At 47.2% G+C, this 22,541-nt stretch overlaps 1 protein-coding gene across 1 annotated transcript in view; it reads right to left on the bottom strand.

The window, feature by feature from the left end:
* LOC136631165 (fibrillin-3-like) overlaps window positions 1-22,541 on the bottom strand; it is a 35,165-nt gene that overhangs the window by 6,346 nt on the left and 6,278 nt on the right. Inside the window, exons 5-8 of the mRNA XM_066605567.1 lie at window positions 21,094-21,330; window positions 20,764-20,886; window positions 5,755-5,871; window positions 3,778-3,903 (exon numbers count right to left, since the gene is read on the bottom strand). Of these exons, the coding sequence (XP_066461664.1) occupies window positions 3,778-3,903; window positions 5,755-5,871; window positions 20,764-20,886; window positions 21,094-21,330 (603 nt within the window). The remainder of the gene's footprint in view (window positions 1-3,777; window positions 3,904-5,754; window positions 5,872-20,763; window positions 20,887-21,093; window positions 21,331-22,541) is intronic.

The following is a 22,541-nucleotide window of genomic DNA, read 5'->3' as shown; positions in this document are numbered from 1 at the left end:
ACATGTGTAGTGGCCCAGTACATGGTTTCCTGGCCCCCTGCATAATGTCATACATGTAAAGTCTTGCGTTCATGCACTGTGCAAAATGTCTTGTCTGTTACCATGCAGGGCGGCGTAGGGTCCCACGGTCAGTGCGCGCCATCCCGGCGTCGGCTCCGGCGTCCTGAAGCCCTGACGTCGGGGCTCTCCCGGCGACTTGGAGCGGCTGGTGTGCGGCGGCGTGGGCGTGTCCGCCCGTAGGGTGCCGCCCGCACTCACCCACTTTTCTTACGCAGCAGTGGGAGAGCTGGCTCCTCCCACTCTCCACCCCTGGGGCGGAGTCTTTCGTTTATAAGGCTGGCAGTGACCTGAGCTCACTGCCAGTTATTGGTTCTGCTTGCATCTAGTCAGCCTGTCTCAGTCTATGCTAGTTGCTAGTAAGTCTCCTTCTAGTTGCCTGTCAGTTTCCACCTCCAGCCTTGCTTTGCCTTGTAGTCCTGTTGGTCTTTTCCATCTGCCTCTCTGTCGGCACTCTGTGCCCCCATCAGTTAGTTTCTTCTTGTCAGTCGCCAGGTCCCTAGCCAGCACTGTCCAGTTGTCCGCCTGGGGTTAGCCAGGGCCGAGGCAAGTAGGCAGGGACAGTGGGGTGCGGGAAGATCAGGGCACCCCACCTGGCGCTCGAGGGGTCAGAGTGCCGTAACATTGTCATTCTGTTGTGTGTATTGCACAGCTGCAGTGTGTGATGGGTTAAGTCTGTAAAATATGAGCTGTCTGCTGTGAATGTATCAATTCTATCCTTTCACGTGTTGTGGGAGAAGGTATAAATGTGAGTGCTTGAGAGCTGTAAAAAGGTCGTCTTCAATCTGTGGGGTTCCATCTTCTGGTATTATTATTATTTCTTGTCATCACCAGGAAGCTAGGGGTTTGAGAGGGCTTTGATGCAGTAATGCCCCTGTCACACCCCTGGCTCCTGATTGGTGATTTCTCAAAGGTCCTAGCAGCATAGTATGAAGTGATTTTTGCCTTGCCTGGACGGTTAGGCATGCGTTTACCTGTTTGGCTGGGGTCACACGGGACATATTCCTGTCGGAAACCTTGCCGTTTTGCAGCAGCGATTTACGCTGGGAATGCCCAGCTTCAAAGCCCGCGGCAGTTAGCCGCGGGTTTTGGAGCGGCTTGGCCACATGCTTTTCCATTGTGTCCGGGGCTCCCACGGAGGTGAGCGCGGCCACAGTGGGAAAAAAAAAAGAATGAACATGCTGCGGCCAGGGAATCTGCATCACAGCGCTGGCAGAAGCTGGCTTTGCCACGACGGATTTGTCGTCCCGTGTGGACGAGATTTTTCACAAATCTTGTCCACATGGCTGGCTAATCTCTGGATTAGCGGCCACAAGGCCAATCCGCCCTGTGTGAACTCAGCCTTAGGCTTACATTAATTGCTGAAAAGGATTCCATGTAACAGAACAAATTATGTAAGTCTAACACAAAACATCCCTAACCCTCCTGGCAAGACAAAAATGACTGTACTGTTTGCCCAGGGGACAGGCTGTTCCTTTTTATGTGGAGGGACTTACAGTGCTGTCGTCAAACTACTCCACCAATCACAGTACGCCAGACCGGCGCTCTTCAGCACTTACATGTGCAGACCAACGCTCCTCCGCTTCCTCCTTGCCACCCAAGGTAATGAGAAGGGAGCTGGGAGAACATAGGCGGCACGGACAGTCATAGTGGGGCCGTTACAAGGGGGTGGGGGCGATTGTCTTCCTCCACGGCCACCGCTGCTGTCACACTACAGCTGGGACAGTCACAGCGGACCCGGTAAGGCGGGCCAACAGTCAGTGCAGCACCGCTTGGGGGCGGCCGGCGCATACAGTGACAGCGGGGCTGAAGACAGTGACGCCAGGGAGGGTGACAGCAGCTTGGATAAGGGGAGCACTCAGTCAGTGCAGTGCTGTAGGGGGGAGGCAGCCTCAGTGGGGTCAGCAGCACACACTGTATACTCAGATGAGGAGACCGCAGTGCAGTGCTGAGTGGCAGGACCTGCTGGGACACCGACAAAGAGCAGCCTATCAGGAACAGCGGGCGTCAAGCCTCTGTCAAGCACCAAGTATCTTGTCACCACCCACACTTCTGGTGGTGACAAGAAACAATAATTACCATCTTCCATCTTCTAGAGCTGCTGAAGAAAATACAGAGACACATGAGGGCACCTTCAGCCCTTGTGTTGAAGATGGAGGAAAAGGAGAGGTTTTCTCGGAATGCATGTCTTCAATTCAAATTGTAAGTGAGCCCCAAAGAGAGGGTGTGAGCAGAGCGCAAGTTCAGTTAGTCAAGGCCTCGTGCAGAGGTACTTAATCATCTGTGTTTCACACTCAAGCATATTGAAGTCTGAGTCCCGCTGAGTGGAGGTACTTGTCTGCCGGAGAGTCTGTGGAGTGACCCTACCCCTTTTTCTCCTCTGGAGAGTTCCCCTTCCAGGAGCGGCTCCTGACAGATAACGTATCTTTCTAAGTTTCCTCCCTGACCTCAAATCTCTTGTTTTACCTGCACTAGAGTATCTTTTGAATTTATGCCTCGTACTATCAAAGTGAAATTCTTAGTAAATTTATTTCCAGGCCCTGACTATTCCTGGGGACCTGAGGTATTTGGCTCATTCATTCACTCCGGCGATGGTCATGCCGGGAGGTATCGGAACAGTGGCGTCACACGTGACAAATTCCGCTGCACCTGTTACCCTGTTTATTGGGCATCTCCATGCCGGGGGTGTCCGGAGGAGGCCCAGCGCTGACCTGGCCTTGGCTACATGTGTCCCTTCAGGAGGGAGCCTGGTAAGTGCCGCCATGACAAGCCAACAGTTTACACTCCCAGCTCCTCAACGTATGTCATGTGTCCGGGTTATCCTACGGGATGCTGCACAAGCAGCGCTGTGCTATCTGTGAAATACACTGACAGCACATGGATGGAAAACACACCTGCCTGAATAAACCCCTAGAGAAGTACTCCTGTGTTAACACAACTTTTTATCATCGCACCCCCCTCCACACACACCTGGTTATTTGGACTTTTATGTATATTGTAGTCAGTCTCCAGTCTACTACTTATCACACAACATCTTAATTTTAGAGCTCCACACAGACCCTAGTAGAATTTATAATGGCCCTTTTATAGGGGACAATTATCATGCAGTATTGTGCAGATTCTCGTGCTCCCGCGGAAATTTGGGGGATAGTCGTCCAGTGCAAATGTATGCAGCTACTGAACGAGAATTGTTCAATCATTCAATTTCTGCATGCAGAGAACTGACAACGTGCCGCTCAGTGTAAATAGCAGTTATTCACTTTTGAATGTCTGTCTGCTTACTGTGAATGGAAGTGGGCGGGGGAGAAGGCTCATTGGTCCGCTCCGCATCCATGCCGATGACACTCACTTATGTGTAACAGTACCTGAGCGAGCATCACTGGGATAAGCTGTTAGGTATCCTGACAGCTCGTCCCGTATAAAAGAACCATAAGTCATCGAACCCTGATTAACACTGTTACTATACAACAGCCCCATTGTGATATACAGAGACGGATGCAGCAAGGGAAAGAACAGGTGAGAATGACATATGGAAATCCATAATGAAACACATGGCAAAATTTCGTTTTGGATGGCGTGCCATTTAAAGGTAAGCTCTATTCATCCCAAACTATAATGTCCTTTTCCTGCAGAACGAACAAGGCTCATCAAAAAGTGCTGGGGGGTTAATGACTTTTCATTCAACATAAAAAAATAAAATAAACCTGTATATTTGCTTACCTGTACAGGTGACGCCATCTCCTTCGTAGTTTACCATACACTGGCACTCAAAAGATCCGGCCACATTAGAGCAATGAGCATTTACTGAGCAGTTATTCAAAACACGATCTCTGCACTCATCAATATCTGACAGAATGAATCAAATGAAGATATTGCAGTAATTACATTGGGGATTTATATCACTCTTTTTATGCTCTAAATGATCAAATCATAATTTACCAAGCAAAATGCACCAGAATCACTTATGCCAAAAAACAGGGGCACATACCTTGTACCACATTTATCTATATATATAAAGGTAAAAGTCCTCACTCACTGACTGACTCGCCACTAATTCTCTAACTTCCCGATGTCGTACAAACATGAAATTTGGTAGGAGCATTCTTTAGGTTCTAAATCGGAACAGTAAAGGGGTCACAACTTGATTATTCAATTCTAAGTGCAAAAGTATTGGCTCCCCCGTATAGTGTACAAAATCTAATTTAACTTTCCAATGTCGCACGAATTTGAAATTTGGCATGACCATTCTTAAGGTACTAAATAGGAAAAGTAAAGGGGTCACAACAGGATTATTCAATGCTAAGTGCCAAAGTATTGGCACCCCTGTGTAATGTACCAAACTTGATTCTCTAACTTCCCGATGTCGTACAAACATGAAATTTGGCATGACCATTCTTTAGGTCCTAAATAGGAAAGGCAAAGGGGTCGCAACATGATTATTCAATGCTAAGTGCAAAAGTATTGGCACCCCTGTGTAATGTACCAAATATAATTCTTTAACTTCCCGATGTCATACAAATATGGAATTTGGCAGGAGCATTCTTTAGGTACTAAATAAAAAAAGTAAAGGGGGTGAGAACTCAATTATTCAATGCTATTTGCAAAAGTAAGTGCACCCCTTTGTAATGTAAGATTCCGGTGTCGTAAAAACGTGAAATTTAGCGCAAGCATTCTTTAGCTCCTAAGTAAGAAAAGTAGGAGGGGTGGTACATTCTGCAGAGGAACATCGGTACATGCAGACTGAGGAGAATCTAACTCTCCTCTATGTGTATACATATTTTATTCCTTGGTTCCTCTAAAGTAGCCAAGACTTCATAAAATTTCCCATGCAAACAACACATAAACACCTGTATCAAATTAACTCGGACAAAGGCAGGTATATCAGCTAGTTACAAATAAATATATAAACAAGTGTTTTAGACACTTATTGTGCCTTGCACAGCCTGGGGCATTGTTTAGTGAGAAGTGTGTGTTGAATAGCAGTGTTCCTTGGGCGACAATGTGCGCCAAAATTCTGTCACAAAGTAAGCAAACCAATAGGTTGTTTAAAGTTAGAGAAAAGTGGCTAAAGGTACGTTCTAAGAGCTCCTTTACACGGGCGTGAATAGGCATGTCAAAAAAATCACTTCTTAAACAACCCACGGTTTCCTATGGGTTCTTTCAGATGAATTATTTTTTGACACGCTGAAACAAATCACCCGCCAAAAGATAGGCACAAATTTTTGATGTCGAGATTTCTCTCCATCAAAAAAACACCATTTCTTACTGGGTTCATACGTTCGGTAATAATATCACCTGTTCTATGGTTAAAGTGTGATTAACAAAAGACTGTTATATCATTCCTTTAACGTTAAAGCTATTCCTACTTTTATTTAGGGCCAGTTAAGTTGCCTGATATTTCCATAGTAACTGCCTAACTGCGTGCAAGTGACAACATTTTGATTGCTATTTCATCCTCCGAATTCATTTGTTATAATAAAAAATATATTTTTGCAAGCTCGGTGTCCACATCGTGCCCTGATCCTGTGTTGCCTGCCCCTACCATGACACACGTTGTGCATGCATGTGGAAGCAACTTAATGCAAAGAGGTATTAGTGTCTATTATGTGATATTAGCTCAGTCAAGCTTCATTTGTATGAGATCTGAACACCACAGTATATATTTTGGATCCTGTAAATACAAGCAGATGTTCTTACCGATACAGCTGTCATTGACTTCGCTGAATCCTGGCTGGCACGTACATTTAAAGCTGCCTATTGTATTTATACATATTCTTCCTGAGCAATACTCTGGACGGTCACATTCTACATCATCTGTGAAAATAACAGGCAGTCTTTGTTATCTCCTGGAAGAATGGCACATTATCACCGAATTATAGACAAATTTAGGCATAACTGTGAGCCGCATTTTGTACATATACAAATGGTGAATTAATAAAACCTGAAGCTCATGCTGAGAAAATATACATATCTACTGCATCAGTTCTACCGCAACAGCACAAAGATATTGGTTAGAGATGAGCGAGCATACTCATCCGAGCTTGATGCTCGTTTGAGTATTAGGGTGCTCGAGATGCTCGTTACTCGAGACGAGCACCACGCGGTGCTCGTCTCGATTAAACGAGCACTGACCATTGAATTCAATGGAGCCGGCAATACAGCCGGCTCCATTGAAAGCAATGGGCTGCCGGCTAGTGCGGGATGAATTTTCGGGAAGGGCTTAAATATATAAGCCCTTCCCTGCAATTCATCCAGAAATGTGTAAAAATAAAAAAAATATATATACTCACCTGGTCCCGGCAGACAGAGAACAGCACAGCGCTTACCTGAATCCCCGCGCTCCGGTGACTTCTATACTTACCGGTTGAAGATGGCCGCTGGGATCTTCTTCCTCCGTGGACCGCAGCTCTTCTGTGCGGTCCATTGCCGATTCCAGCCTCCTGATTGGCTGGAATCGGCACGTGACGGGGCGGAGCTACACGGAGCCCCATTGAGAAGATAAGAAGACCCGGACTGCGCAAGCGCGTCTAATTTGGCCATTAGACGGCGAAAATTAGACGGCAACCATGGAGACGAGGACGCTAGCAACGGAGCAGGTAAGTGAAAAACTTTTTATAACTTCTGTATGGCTCATAATTAATGCACAATGTACATTACAAAGTGCATTATTATGGCCATACAGAAGTGTATAGACCCACTTGCTGCCGCGGGACAACCCCTTTAAATCACTTTTAATTCATTTCCAGGGAAGGGATTATGTGTAAAGCCCTTCCCTGAAAAAGAATTCAGGTGTGCCAGCGGACCATTGTCTTCAATGGAGTCGCTGGTAGCAGCAGCGGCTCCATTAAAGAGAATGCCTGCATTTTTATTCTTTTTTACACTAAAATCTTTCTTTTTCAGGTAAGGGCTTATATTTTTAAGCCCTTCCCGAAAATTCATCCCGCGCTCGCCGGCTGCCCATTGCTTTTAATGGAGCCGGCAGTATTGCCGGCTCCATTGAATTCAATGGGCTAACATCGTTCTTCTCTGCCACAGCTGTTACAGCTGTGGCAGAGGAGAATGATCTTAATGCTGACATAATTTTTTATTTTTTTTTACACATTTTAGGATGATTTTCAGGTAAGGGCTTATATTTTTAAGCCCTTCCCGAAAATTCATCCCGCGCTCGCCGGCAGCCCATTGCTTTCCATGGAGCTGGCTGTATTGCCGGCTCCATTGAATTCAATGGGCTAACACCATTCCTCTCTGCCACAGCTGTTACAGCTGTGGCAGAGGAGAACGATCGTTATGCTGACAGTGGGGGGGGGGTCTCACTCTTGCCACTATTGTGGCTTAATAGTGAGACCTCGGAGCCCGAAATGCAGCCCTGCATGTTGCTCCTCGCCTGCCCTATCCATTTCTGTGTTTTTTACATGACTTTGGTGATTTGCTAAGATTTTCACAAATGAAAACCTTAGCTAAGCACCAGTCATATACAAAAATGCTCGAGTCGCCCATTGACTTCAATGGGGTTCGTTACTCGAAACGAACTCTCGAGCATCACTGAAAGTTCGACTCAAGTAACGAGCACTCGAGCATTTTGGTGCTCGCTCCTCTCTAATATTGGTGGCTGTACGAAGTCCGCTTTATATAAAGACTCAATGGGGGAATTTACCATTAGGTGAATAACTGACGGCACCAGTTTTTTGGCAGCCCTTTTACCCCTTTCTAGCTTAAAATGCAATAAAAGTAATAGAAAAAAAAGCCATAATCAGTGCCTCATCCCAAGAAATTCATCTCCACAGTATTAATAATAAAGGTTTCCAAATGGTAACTCAGCTGGTACTCAGCAGAAAATCCCCAAGGGATCTCTGCCGGCGCCTAGTGTCCACGTTAGCCTCTAAACCTTCTTGGTCTCTGTATCACAAGCAGCAGCCGGGAAGAGAAAGCTCACTGCATAATCAGGGCTTTAACCCTTACCAATCCAATTTGTATCCTGGTTTTCCTAGGGGGCTTACTCTTTTTCTGCCGTTATACAATGGCGCTATCTGCTGACTAAAGCCAGTACTGCATGAGGTGACATGTTGGATAGGCTCCAACAGCAAAGAGACTGGCAATATACAGTAAGAGAACCCCAAAGGACGTCTTCCAACATCGGAGCTGTACAGCCTTAAATCATAATGTCTTTAGACGCCAGACAGTGGATTGGAAAGGGTTAAGGAATATCCCTCACAAAAAAGAAGAAAAAACTTCCCCACGCTCCAAGGGTTGAATGCAGACTGCTGGTCCGTATTTGAAAGAATATTTTTATTGCTACGCATTTCGACGTGAATCTACGCCTTTTTCAAGCACAAATCCATATAAAAACCAAAGATAAAACCACCTTATATAGCTATACAAAGGTTTACCTACACATGTTGTATTCGCTACAGACGCCATCCATAAGTCCGCCCTCCTTCTGGGAGGAGATTCAATCACATGATCTAGTCATGTGACTCTGGTCATGGGACCGGAGTCTTTAATCCATGGAACGCTTGATGCGTTCCAGTCGCGTTCATACAGCCGATTTTTATTTAGGCTCTATTAGGAAGTGAAGTGGTCAGTCCATATTCATATTTCCACCTCCTCAAAAATACATATATATATATATATATATATATATACACTTCTTTTTCATATATAAAAAGGTTAAATTTTCTCTAAAAGAGATTTATAAAAAATAAATAATTTAATCAATATAGTTTTCATTTTAGAAATAATTCTTTCAAAATGAATTATTTATCAATAATATTCTATTAAAAATCTGCATCGCGTCATCTGTAAATTTATTATAAATTAATATATATATATATATATATATATATATGTGTGTGTGTGTATAATACACGAAACACTTTTTAATGAAATGTTCTCTAAAAATATTAATCAAATTTTTTTGAAAACGTCATTCAGACAAAAGGGTGTTAATTAGAGATGAGCGAACGTACTCGGTAAGGGCGATTTCGCAATCGAGCACCGCGATTTTCGAGTACTTCACTACTCGGGTGAAAAGTACTCGGGGGCGCTGTGGGTGAGCGGGGGGTTGCAGAGGGGAGTGGGGGGGAGAGGGAGAGAGAGAGGGCTCCCCCCTGTTCCCCGCTGCTACCCCCCGCTCCGCCGCGCCCCCCCTGCCCCCTGGCGCACCCGAGTACTTTTCACCCGAGTGGTGAAGTACTCGAAAATCGCGGTGCTCGATTGCGAAATCGCCCTTACCGAGTACGTTCGCTCATCTCTAATGTTAATGTATTTAAACGGTAAATCCAGAACATTTCTTTTTTTCTTAATTGGCTGATAGAATGGGAAAAGATGTGTTCTAGTGGGGTTACTCTAAGGTGTTTAGTACAGTGATTATGAAACTCTAAAAAGTGTCGGGAGACACTATGTTTATTAAAACCTCTCCTAATGTTATATTTATGGCTTGAGATGCGACTTCTTAAAGCATCTTTCGTCCTCCCGACATATTTTAAGCCGTAAGGGCATTCTAATAAATAAATAATAAATGTTGTATCACAATTTAATCTGCATCTAAATGGAATGTCTATCGATTTACATCTCTCTCCCATGTCAATTGATGTCCTACCCTGTAATATGTGTCCACAATATTTTTACATTGAAATATAACCAATTCAGAATTATTACTACTATTTATAAAATTCTTCTTTTTAAATTCTGGTCTAGATGAAGCTAAAATATTCTGAATACTTTTAATTCTCCTAAAAACTAGTTGCAGATTACTTCCAATAAATTCAGTTAGAATGGGGTCATTTTCTAATATACACCAATTTTTCCTAATAATTTGTATTTTGTGATTAAGCACGGTCCTTTCGCTTTCCCGTCTATTCTATTTTTTAAAGCTTGTGTGTCCAAATGAGTGTCCTCCTCCCTTCTTTCAATCTTAGTCCCTTCTATTTTCTTTTTGTCTATATCACTTTCTTCTAATATTCTATTGTATGCAGATTCTACAGCTTTTTCAGGATACTTTTTTTTCCAAGAAGCACTTATTGAGAATTAGGGCTTGACCTTCAAAATCTTCATCCCTCGTACAATTCCTAAGAGGGATTAAGATTAGAGATGAGCGAACGTACTCGTCCGAGCTTGATATTCGTGCGAATATTAGGGTGTTCGGGATGCTCGTTACTCGTAACGAGTACCACGCGGTGTTCCGGTTACTTTCAGTTTCCTCTCTGAGACGTTAGCGCGCTTTTCTGGCCAATTGAAAGACAGGGAAGGCATTACAACTTCCCCCTGTGACGTTCAAGCCCTATACCACCCCCCTGCTGTGAGTGGCTGGAAAGATCAGATGTCACCGGAGTATAAAAATCGGCCCCTCCCGCGGCTCGCCACACATGCCTTGTGACTCAGCTGAGGGAAAGTACTATCGTGCTGGAGCTGCTGTAGGGAGAGCGTTAGGAGTTAGTGTAGGCTTCAAGAACCCCAACGGCCCTTCTTAGGGCCACATCTACTAGTGTGCAGTACTGTGTTAGCACAGTATTTTTTTTTTTTTTTCCAAAATTGGATCTGCAGAGCATTGCGCCCTGCAATAGGGACAGAAGTGGGGGTTAGGCAGGGAGAGTGTTAGGAGTTAGTGTAGGCTTCAAGAACCCCAACGGTCCTTTCTAGGGCCACATCTATCCGTGTGCAGTACTGTCCAGGCTGCTGTTAGCAGTGTTGCATTTTTTTTTTTTTTTTCTCAAAACCGGCTGTGCAGAGCATTGCACCCGGCATTAATACTACAGGGATAGAATTGTGAAGGCAGGGCCAGAAGACATACATTATTCATTGAATACACGCAGTGTGGGTGTTCCTTGTAAAAAGCAGGGAAAAAATTCTATTTGGCCTGCCTCTTACAGTACTCAGGGCTCTGTGTACGTGTGTGCTGTGCGCTGAACGTTCAGAAAAAATCAGACGCAGTCAGCTACGTTTTACCGCAGGCGTGCAGCAATTTTTTTCCTGCATGGGAAATCCCTGATCTGCTGTAGGTAGCGAATTACTTTGCATCACTGCAGTTCTGGGACAAATTGGCAGGGCCACAACACAGTTATTAAACTTAGTATTCATTGAATACACGCAGTGTGGGTGTTCCTTGTAAAAAGCAGGGAAAAAATTCTATTTGGCCTGCCTCTTACAGGGCTCTGTGTACGTGTGTGCTGTGCGCTGAACGTTCAGAAAAAATCAGACACAGTCAGCTACGTTTTACCGCAGGCGTGCGGCAATTTTTTTCCTGCATGGGAAATCCCTGATCTGCTGTAGGTAGCGAATTACTTTGCATCACTGCAGTTCTGGGACAAATTGGCAGGGCCACAACACAGTTATTAAACTTAGTATTCATTGAATACACGCAGTGTGGGTGTTCCTTGTAAAAAGCAGGGAAAAAATTCTATTTGGCCTGCCTCTTACAGTACTCAGGGCTCTGTGTACGTGTGTGCTGTGCGCTGAACGTTCTGAAAAAATCAGACGCAGTCAGCTACGTTTTACCGCAGGCGTGCGGCAATTTTTTTCCTGCATGGGAAATCCCTGATTTGCTGTAGGTAGCGAATTACTTTGCATCACTGCAGTTCTGGGACAAATTGGCAGGGCCACAACACAGTTATTAAACTTAGTATTCATTGAATACACGCAGTGTGGGTGTTCCTTGTAAAAAGCAGGGAAAAAATTCTATTTGGCCTGCCTCTTACAGTACTCAGGGCTCTGTGTACGTGTGTGCTGTGCGCTGAACGTTCAGAAAAAATCAGATGCAGTCAGCTACGTTTTACCGCAGGCGTGCGGCAATTTTTTTCCTGCATGGGAAATCCCTGATCTGCTGTAGGTAGCGAATTACTTTGCATCACTGCAGTTCTGGGACAAATTGGCAGGGCCACAACACAGTTATTAAACTTAGTATTTATTGAATACACGCAGTGTGGGTGTTCCTTGTAAAAAGCAGGGAAAAAATTCTATTTGGCCTGCCTCTTACAGGGCTCTGTGTACGTGTGTGCTGTGCGCTGAACGTTCAGAAAAAATCAGACACAGTCAGCTACGTTTTACCGCAGGCGTGCGGCAATTTTTTTCCTGCATGGGAAATCCCTGATCTGCTGTAGGTAGCGAATTACTTTGCATCACTGCAGTTCTGGGACAAATTGGCAGGGCCACAACACAGTTATTAAACTTAGTATTCATTGAATACACGCAGTGTGGGTGTTCCTTGTAAAAAGCAGGGAAAAAATTCAATTTGGCCTGCCTCTTACAGTACTCAGGGCTCTGTGTACGTGTGTGCTGTGCGCTGAACGTTCAGAAAAAATCAGACGCAGTCAGCTACGGTTGAGTGCAGCCTTGCGCCAATTTCTTTCCTGCCTGGGAAATACCTGCTCTGCCACAGTTAATAACTCTGCAACAGTAAAGTTCTGTGACACTTTTGCAGGGCCGCAACACAATGTCAGTTATTAAACTTATTATTCAGTGAATAGACGCAGTGGGCCTATCCTTTTAAACAAAAGGGAAGAAAGTATATTTGCCCTGCCTCTGTCAGTCCTAAGGGCTCTGGGTACGTGTGTGCTGCGTGGAGAACGTAAAAAAATCAGACGCAACCAGCTACGGTTCAGTGCAGCCTTGCGCCAATTTCTTTCCTGCCTGTGAAATCAAATCACTGCTAATACAGCATGCTGAGGGGTAGGGGTAGGCCTAGAGGACGAGGACGCGGAGGGCCAAGTGAGGGTGTGGGCACAGGCCGAGCCAGTGCGGTGTCCAGGGGTAGAGGCAGGGCCAGACCGAATAATCCACCAACTGTTTCCCAAAGCGCCCCCTCGCGCCATGCCACCCTGCACAGGTCAAGGTGCTCTACGGTGTAGCAGTTTTTAACAGAGACGCCTGACGACCGACGAACTGTGGTGTGCAACCTTTGTCGCGCCAAGATCAGCTGGGGAGGCACCACCAACAGCATGCGCAGGCATATGATGGCCAAACACCCCACAAGGTGGGACGATGCCCGTTCACCGCCTCCGGTTTGCACCACTGCCTCTCCCCCTGTGCCCCAACCTGCCACTGAGATCCAACCCCCCTCTGAGGACACAGGCACTACCGTCTCCTGGCCTGCACCCACACCATCACCTGCGCTGTCCTCGGCCCCATCCAGCAATGTCTCTCAGCGCAGCGTCCAGACGTCGCTTGTGCCACAGTTTGAGCGCAAGCGCAAGTACGACGCCACGCACCCGCACGCTCAAGCGTTAACCGTGCACATTGCAAAATTGATCAGCCTAGAGATGCTGCCGTATAGGCTTGTGGAAACGGAGGCTTTCAAAAGCATGATGGCGGCGGCTGCCCCGCGCTACTCGGTTCCCAGTCGCCACTACTTTTCCCGATGTGCCGTCCCAGGCCTGCACGACCACGTCTCCCGCAACATTGCACGCGCCCTCACCAACGCGGTTACTGCCAAGGTCCACTTAACAACGGACACGTGGACAAGCACAGGCGGGCAGGGCCACTATATCTCCCTGACGGCACATTGGGTGAATTTAGTGGAGGCTGGGACAGAGTCAGAGCCTGGGACCGCTCACGTCCTACCCACCCCCAGAATTGCGGGCCACAGCTCGGTGGTGGTATCTGCGGCGGTGTATGCTTCCTCCACTAAAGCACCTTCCTCCTCCTCCTCCTCCAACGCAACCTCTGTCTCGCAATCAAGATGTGTCAGCAGCACGTCGCCAGCAGTCGGTGTCACGCGGCGTGGCAGCACAGCGGTGGGCAAGCGTCAGCAGGCCGTGCTGAAACTACTCAGCTTAGGAGAGAAGAGGCACACGGCCCACGAACTGCTGCAGGGTCTGACAGAGCAGACCGACCGCTGGCTTTCGCCGCTGAGCCTCCAACCGGGCATGGTCGTGTGTGACAACGGCCGTAAGCTGCTGGCGGCTCTGCAGCTCGGCAGCCTCACGCACGTGCCATGCCTGGCCCATGTCTTTAATTTGGTGGTTCAGCGCTTTCTGAAAAGCTACCCCCACTTGTCATACCTGCTCGGAAAGGTGCGCCAGCTCTGCGCACATTTCCGCAAATCCCACACGCACGCTGCCACCCTGCGGACACTGCAACATAGGTTTAATCTGCCAGTGCACCGACTGCTGTGCGACGTGCCCACACAGTGGAACTCTACGCTCCACATGTTGGCCAGACTCTATGAGCAGCGTAGAGCTATAGTGGAATACCAACTCCAACTTGCGCGGCGCAGTGGGAGTCAGCCTCCTCAATTATTTACAGAAGAGTGGCCCTGGTTGGCAGACATCTGCCAGGTCCTTGGAAAATTTGAGGAGTCTACCCAGGTGGTGAGCGGCGATGCTGCAATCATTAGCGTCACCATTCCTCTGCTATGCATCTTGAGAAGTTCCCTGCAAAGCATAAAGGCAGACGCTTTGCGCTCGGAAACAGAGCCGGGGGAAGACAGTATGTCGCTGGATAGTCAGAGCACCCTCCTGTCTATATCTCAGCGCGGTGAGGAGGAGGAGGAGGAGGAAGAAGATGAGGAGGAGGGGGAAGAGACATCTTGGCCCACTGCTGACGGTACCCATGCTGCTTGCCTGTCATCCTTTCAGCATGTATGGCCTGAGGAGGAGGAAGAGGAGGAGGAGGAGGATCCTGAAAGTGATCTTCCTAGTGAAGACAGCCATGTGTTGCGTACAGGTACCCTGGCATACATGGCTGACTTCATGTTAGGATGCCTTTCTCGTGACCCTCGCGTTACACGCATTCTGGCCACTACGGATTACTGGGTGTACACACTGCTCGACCCACGGTATAAGGAGAGCCTTTGCACTCTCATTCCCGAAGAGGAAAGGGGTTCGAGAATGATGCTATACCACAGGGCGCTGGTGGACAAACTGATGGTAAACTTCCCATCCGACAGCGCTAGTGGCAGAAGGCGCAGTTCCGAGGGCCAGGTAGCAGGGGAGGCGCAGAGATCAGGCAGCGTGTACAGCGCAGGCAGGGGAACATTCTCCAAGGCCTTTGCCAGCTTTATGGCTCCCCAGCAAGACTGTGTCACCGCTCCCCAGTCAAGGCTGAGTCGGCGGGAGCACTGTAAAAGGATGGTGAGGGAGTACGTAGCCGATCGCACGACCGTCCTCCGTGACGCCTCTGCCACCTACAACTACTGGGTGTCGAAGCTGGACACGTGGCCTGAACTCGCGCTGTATGCCCTGGAGGTGCTTGCTAGTCCTGCAGCTAGCGTCTTGTCAGAGAGTGTGTTTAGTGTGGCTGGGGGAATCATCACGGATAAGCGTACCCACCTGTCAACCGACAGTGCCGACAGGCTTACACTCATCAAGATGAACAAAGCCTGGATTTCCCCAGACTTCTCCTCTCCAACAGCGGACAGCAGCGATACCTAAGCAATACGTAGGCTGCACCCGCGGATGGAAGCATCGTTCTCTCTCACCATCCAAAACGGGGACATTTCTGCTTCATCAATCTGTGTATAATATTCCTCCTCCTCCTCCTCCTGCTCCTCCTCCTGAAACCTCACGTAATCACGCCGAACGGGCAATTTTTCTTAGGGCCACAAGGCTCACTCATATAATTTTTCTAAAAAATTTTTATACGTTTCAATGCTCTTAAAAGCGTTGAAACTTTAACTTCAACCAATTTTTGGTTAAACTGGGCTGCCTCCAGGCCTAGTTACCACTTAAGCCACATTAACCAAAGCGATTAATGGGTTTCACCTGCCCTCTTGGTTGGCCATGGCCAATTTTTCTGATGTACATTAGTACTGTTGATACAGCAATTTTTGTGGGCCCTCGCCTACAGTGTAATCAAATGAATTTTTAGCCCACCTGCATTACAGCTGACGTTACATCCGCTGTGTTGGGCAATGCAATGGGATATATTTATGTACCGCCGGTGACTTCCTGGCACCCAGCCATGCTGTCGGTCCACAGAGAATTATAAATGCATCTGTTTCCACATCTAAAGAACCCCAGTCAGACTGGGGCATGCAGTGTGGGCCGAAGCCCACCTGCATTAAGCACGACATTACTACCTCAGCTGTGTTGGGCAATGCAATGAGATATTTCTATGTACCGCCGGTGGCTTCCTGGCACCCACCCATGCTGTGGGTCCACAGGGAATTATAAATGCATCTGTTTCCACTTGTAAAGAACCCCAGTCAGACTGGGGCATGCAGTGTGGGCCGAAGCCCACCTGCATTAAGCACGACATTACTACCTCAGCTGTGTTGGGCAATGCAATGGGATATTTTTGTGTATCGCCGGTGGGTTCCAGGGAGCCACCCATGCTGTGGGTCCACAGGGAATTATAAATGCATCTGTTTCCACTTGTAAAGAACCCCAGTCTGACTGGGGCATGCAGTGTGGGCCGAAGCCCACCTGCATTAAAGGGGTTGTCCCGCGGCAGCAAGTGGGTCTATACACTTCTGTATGGCCATAATAATGCACTTTGTAATATACATTGTGCATTAATTATGAGCCATACAGAAGTTATAAAAAGTTTTTTACTTACCTGCTCCGTTGCTAGCGTCCTCGTTCCCATGGAGCCGACTAATTTTCGCCCTCCGATGGCCAAATTAGCCGCGCTTGCGCAGTCCGGGTCTTCTGCAGTCTTCTATGGAGCCGCTCGTGCCAGAGAGCGGCTCCGTGTAGCTCCGCCCCGTCACGTGCCGATTCCAGCCAATCAGGAGGCTGGAATCGGCAATGGACCGCACAGAAGAGCTGCGGTCCACGGAGACAGAGGATCCCGGCGGCCATCTTCAGCGGTAAGTATTGAAGTCACCGGAGCGCGGGGATTAAGGTAAGCGCTCCGGTAAACTTTCTTTACTTCCCTGCATCGGGGTTGTCTCGCGCCGAACGGGGGGGGGGGTTGAAAAAAAAAAAAACCCGTTTCGGCGCGGGACAACCCCTTTAAGCACGACATTACTACCTCAGCTGTGTTGGGCAATGCAATGAGATATTTCTATGTACCGCCGGTGGCTTCCTGGCACCCACCCATGCTGTGGGTCCACAGGGAATTATAAATGCATCTGTTTCCACTTGTAAAGAACCCCAGTCAGACTGGGGCATGCAGTGTGGGCCGAAGCCCACCTGCATTAAGCACGACATTACTACCTCAGCTGTGTTGGGCAATGCAATGGGATATTTTTGCGTATCGCCGGTGGGTTCCAGGGAGCCACCCATGCTGTAGGTGCACACGGAGTTTAACCTACATGTGTCCACTTGTAAAGAACCCCAGTCTGACTGGGGCATGCAGTGTGGGCCGAAGCCCACCTGCATTAAGCACGACACTACTACCTCAGCTGTGTTGGGCAATGCAATGGGATATTTTTATGTACCGCCGGTGGGTTCCAGGGAGCCACCCATGCTGTCGGTCGACAGGGACTTCACAATAGGGAGTTGTACCTGCCTGTGTCTATGAATTAAAAAGCCCGGTCTGACTGGGGCATGCAGAGACACCTTGACAGAATGAATAGTGTGTGGCACATAGGTTCCCCATTGCTATGCCCACGTGTGCAGCTCCTGATGGCGGTGGCACAGGATTCTATTTCTCATTGCTTCTGTACAGCATTGTGGGCTATCGCCCCGCCCCTTTTAAAGAGGGTCGCTGCCTAGCCGTGCCAACCCTCTGCAGTGTGTGCCTGCGGTTCCTCGTCATGGCAGACGCACTTCTAAATAGACATGAGGGTGGTGTGGCATGAGGGCAGCTGAAGGTTGCGCAGGGACACTTTGGTGTGCACTGTGGGGGGGAGGGGGGGCGGTTGGGCAGCATGTAACCCAGGAGAAGTGGCAGTGGAGTGTCATGCAGGCAGTGATTGTGCTTTGTTGGAGGTAGTGTGGTGCTTAGCAAAGGTATGCCATGCTAATGAGGCCTTTTCAGAAGTAAAAGTTTTTGGGAGGGGGGGGGGCCCACTCTTGCCGCTATTGTGGCTTAATAGTGGGACCTGTGAACTTGAGATGCAGCCCAACATGTAGCCCCTCGCCTGCCCTATCCGTTGCTGTGTCGATCCCATCACTTTCTTGAATTGCCCAGATTTTCACACAAGGAAACCTTAGCGAGCATCGGCGAAATACAAAAATGCTCCGGTCGCCCATTGACTTCAATGGGGTTCGTTACTCGAAACGAACCCTCGAGCATCGCGAAAAGTTCGTCCCGAGTAACGAGCACCCGAGCATTTTAGTGCTCGCTCATCTCTAATTAAGATTTTTTAGATCAAGCCCCAAGTATTCAGAATATTTTAGCTCCATCTAAACCAGAATTTAAAAAGAAGAATTTTATAAATAGTAGTAATAATTCTGAATTGGGTATATTTCAACGTAAAAAAAAAGAATTGTAAATGTTGTGGACACATATTAAACGGTCATCAATTGATATGGGTAAGAGATATAAATCAATATACATTCCATTTAGATGCAGATTAAATTGTGATTAGAGATGAGCGAGCGTACTCGCTAAGGCAAATTACTCGAGCGAGTATTGCCTTATGCGAGTACCTACCCGCTCGTCTCAAAAAATTCGGGTGCCAGCGAGGGGGGGGGGGGGGGAGCGGCGGGGGAGAGTGGGAAGGAACAGGGGGGAGATCTCACTCTCCCCCCCCCATACGCACCCCCTGCTCACTCCCGCAACTCACCGCTCACCCCAGCCGGCCTCCAAATCTTTTGAGACAAGTGGGCAGGTACTCGCATAAGGCAATACTCGCTCGATTAATTTGCCTTAGCGAGTACGCTCGCTGCTCATAGCTCAGAACTACAGAGCCGGGGACAGCGGCAGAGCCCCGGCAGGTGAGTATACTTTTTTTTTTCTTTTTGTACAGTATTTTAAATGGCTTGTCTGGGAGGGGCTTATGAAGCCCTTCCGTGAAAAGCCATTGACGGCTGCCAGGGCTCAGCGGCAACTTCTGCCGCTGTCCCTGACTCTGCACTGCTGTGCTGAGATATCAGCAGGCGGGTATTTTAAAATTCCCACCTGCTGGTAGCTCTGATTGTGATTGGCTGAAGTGCTCAGCCAATCACAATCAGAGCTACCAGCAGGAGGGGATTTTAAATCCCGGCTGCTGATAGCTCAGGACTACAGAGCCAGGGACAGCGGTAGAAGTGGCCGCTGAGCCCCGGCAGGTGAGTTTCCTTTTTTTTTTTTGTACACTATTTTAAATGGCTTTTCAGGGAAGGGTTTATGAAGCTCTTCCCTGAAAAACCATTGATGGGGATGCCAGCAGCAGGATTCTCTACTACAGTTTATATGTAAAGCCCTTCCCTGAAAAAGAATGCAGGGATGCCGCCAGAGCAATGGTTTCAATGAAGCCGCCAGCAGCAGCCGCGGCTGCATTGACAATAAGCACGCGGCTGTGTTCATGCGTGTTTTTGCTCGTACCTTGGTGCGCACGTATGTACGCACCTAAGTACGCACAAAAACACACTCGTGTGAACCCACCCTTAAGCAACAAATTTTGCAACTTTATAAAAAGTCACAATTCCTAAATCTGTCTTAAAAACACACTGTACTCTAACCATGTCCAGACACAGGAATAAGAGGCACTTTTAATCCTTAAAGGGGTATTCCCACCTCCCACTTTTATGACATATCCATAGGATATGCCAATAAAAGTCACTTGGATATAGGTACCACCTCTGGAACCTACATCTGTCTCCAGAACTGACCTCTTCTGTCCTCCAGTCCAGCTGTGTGCGGGGGACAAGGATGGTTGGGATTACTAAAAAAGCCAAGCAGAGCTGTTTTACGCTGCCTCCAAAATTCTCATAGTAGTGACCGGAAGTTAAGGAAACAGCGAAGCACGCAGAGTTGTGCAGTTTGTAGCTCCTGAGTTACACAAACAGTAAATCTTGCTGTATGATGCTGTTTTAATAACTCATTCACTTTTATAGTAGTTGCAGAGTGTAGCGCAGCCCACTCGTCTGTTTCCGTATTCCATGCCATCCCATCCACCATGTACGGAGGTGTATTCCCATCATGTCCATGATTGGGCAGAACATTCAAATGGGCTATTCTGCGTGTGGATTATGTGACCCAGATTCAATGTTGAATGCACATCAACAAGTGATGTGTCAATTCTGTTTTTTCCACAATGTGCACTTCTCAAATTCAGTGTAATATCATAAGTGGTGTCTGATTTGTAAATGTATCCTCTAATTTGTAAAATGCTGCAGAATATCTTGGCACCATATAAATAAAGCACCAAATTTCCAAGTCGATGCACAGAGAAATCAGTGCTGTATAAACTATGATGTGACTTCTCAGACAACTGAATTGGACATGGATTTAATGCGGCATCCATGCAGAATTGACACCAAAATCCATGCCAAATTCTGTCATGTTAACAAAGCTTAACTCGCCCTCTTCACTGTTCTCCAAACCTTTTAACATGACTGATAACTTGCAGCACCTGCTGCAGCTTTACTCATGATATAAAACTTTATTACAACATGATTATATCCAGAGTTTCCATCACAGCTTACATTAATCAGTGAAGATGGACCTCCTGGATGGAATCCTATCCCTGCCACTATCGAGATCTGCTGAAATAGAGACCAGCAGATCTCCGGTTGTTTTCAAGACTTTTGTGGGGAAAAAACAATAATGTGATGGACCACAAATGGAAACGAACTGAAACATGTCAGCAGGTTTTAACAATGGCAGTGATAGTTTCCCTTAACTCTGATGGAACGCCTAGATGTAATAAATGAGATGTGAATGGCCCGCTGTACTTACCCACACAAATTCCATTTACTTTGATGAATCCAGTATTACAAGTACATTCATAGCTGCCATTTGTGTTCTTACAGGCTGCATTTTCTCCACAAATAGAGGAATTTTCAGAACACTCATCAATATCTGCAATATTGTATAAAGAAAATTAAATTGCTGTCAGATATTGTATATAGGTTGTAGAAGCTGAAGGGTGGTATGAGATAAGGAATAATCATGGAGACGGATAGCACAGAGTGCTCAGCTGTAAAACTACCAATCCATACATGTGCCAGCATGGGTATCTACTATGTGAAGTAAGGAAAGTACTATTACTTTAAGGAATATACTCACCATCACATTCCTCCCCATTACCAGAGTAACCATTCCTGCATGCACAGTTGTAGGAGCCTTCAGTATTGTTACAGTCCGCCCAATCACTGCATTGGTTTATTGTTGAACACTCGTCAATATCCGTGCAGTTTTCACCACCATAGCCTTGCTGACATTCACATTTGTATGAACCAGGTATGTTGGTACAGTTTGAATGCAAAGGGCACGAGGCGGTATTCTCCAGGCATTCATCTGTATCTGAAGTGGGGAGTAGAAAAAGCAAACATCTTAACATCCACAATTTTTTTAGTTGGGACAATCACCCTTATGAAATGTATAGGATCTTGTCAGGATCTGGTAGTCCTAACATATTGTAATAGTAAGATAACTATACTGCAGTAATACTAAGGGCTGCTGCTCGCGGGTGGATATTTGCTGCGGAATCTGCAGGAAATACCGCCCGTTACTTCCTATGGAGATCCGCTGCTTCCTCCATAGGAGCGGAAATCAATAGCGATTTCCACTCATGGAGGAAAATTTGTAGCATGCTCCATTTTCGAGCGGTACCCGCACAGACAACTTGCATTGATGTTAATGGAAGCCGTCCGATCCGCGGCCATTCCAGAATGGCTGCAGATTCCGTGTCATCGCCTAGCACAGTACATAAAAAGAAAAGTGCAGGTACACAGGGATCACCGGCTGCGGCCAGGGCTGGATTCTGTGCAGGAGGCCTTAAAGACGTGTCCCACGAAAAATATTGCTCATAGTTTCATCTAGCCCATAATTATAAATATTTTTTGTATTTACACTTACTAAAAATATTTATATTCCTGGATATTCAAGGACTGATATTAGAATAGCATCGCCTGCTGCTTCTAATCTGTGTCTTGCTTCTCTCTCTGCCCCGTTGGGTATGTAGAAGGATGCGTGATGTGTCGACTGGTTGCTCCTGAAATTGCTTCTGACATCGGAAGAGATGGTGAGCAAGCATAATTGAAGTCGGGAGGGGTATCTTCACTCCTTAAAGGGGTTGTCTCGCGGAAGCAAGTGAGGTTATACACTTCTGTATGGCCATATTAATGCACTTTGTAATATACATCGTGCATTAAATATGAGCCATACAGAAGTTATTCACTTACCTGCTCCGTTGCTAGCGTCCCCGTCTCCATGGCTCCGTCTAATTTCGCTGGCTTCTTGCTTTTTTAGACGCGCTTGCGCTGTGCGGTCTTCTGCCTGTTGAATGGGGCCGCTCGTGCCGGAGAGCTGGTCACCGCGTCGTCATCGTAGCTCCGCCCCGTCACGTGTGCCGATTCCAGCCAATCAGGAGGCTGGAATCGGCAATGGAACGCACAGAGCCCATGGTGCACCATGGGAGAAGACCCGCAGTGCACCATGGGAGAAAACCGCAGTGCATCCCTGAGAAAGGACCGGCGGCCATCTTAGGGAGAAGATTTTTTAAACTCCTTATT

This window comes from Eleutherodactylus coqui, chromosome 1, assembly GCF_035609145.1.
Source record: "Eleutherodactylus coqui strain aEleCoq1 chromosome 1, aEleCoq1.hap1, whole genome shotgun sequence".
NCBI classification, from domain to species: Eukaryota; Metazoa; Chordata; class Amphibia; order Anura; family Eleutherodactylidae; genus Eleutherodactylus; species Eleutherodactylus coqui.
This window is presented reverse-complemented; position numbering and strand designations above follow the sequence as displayed.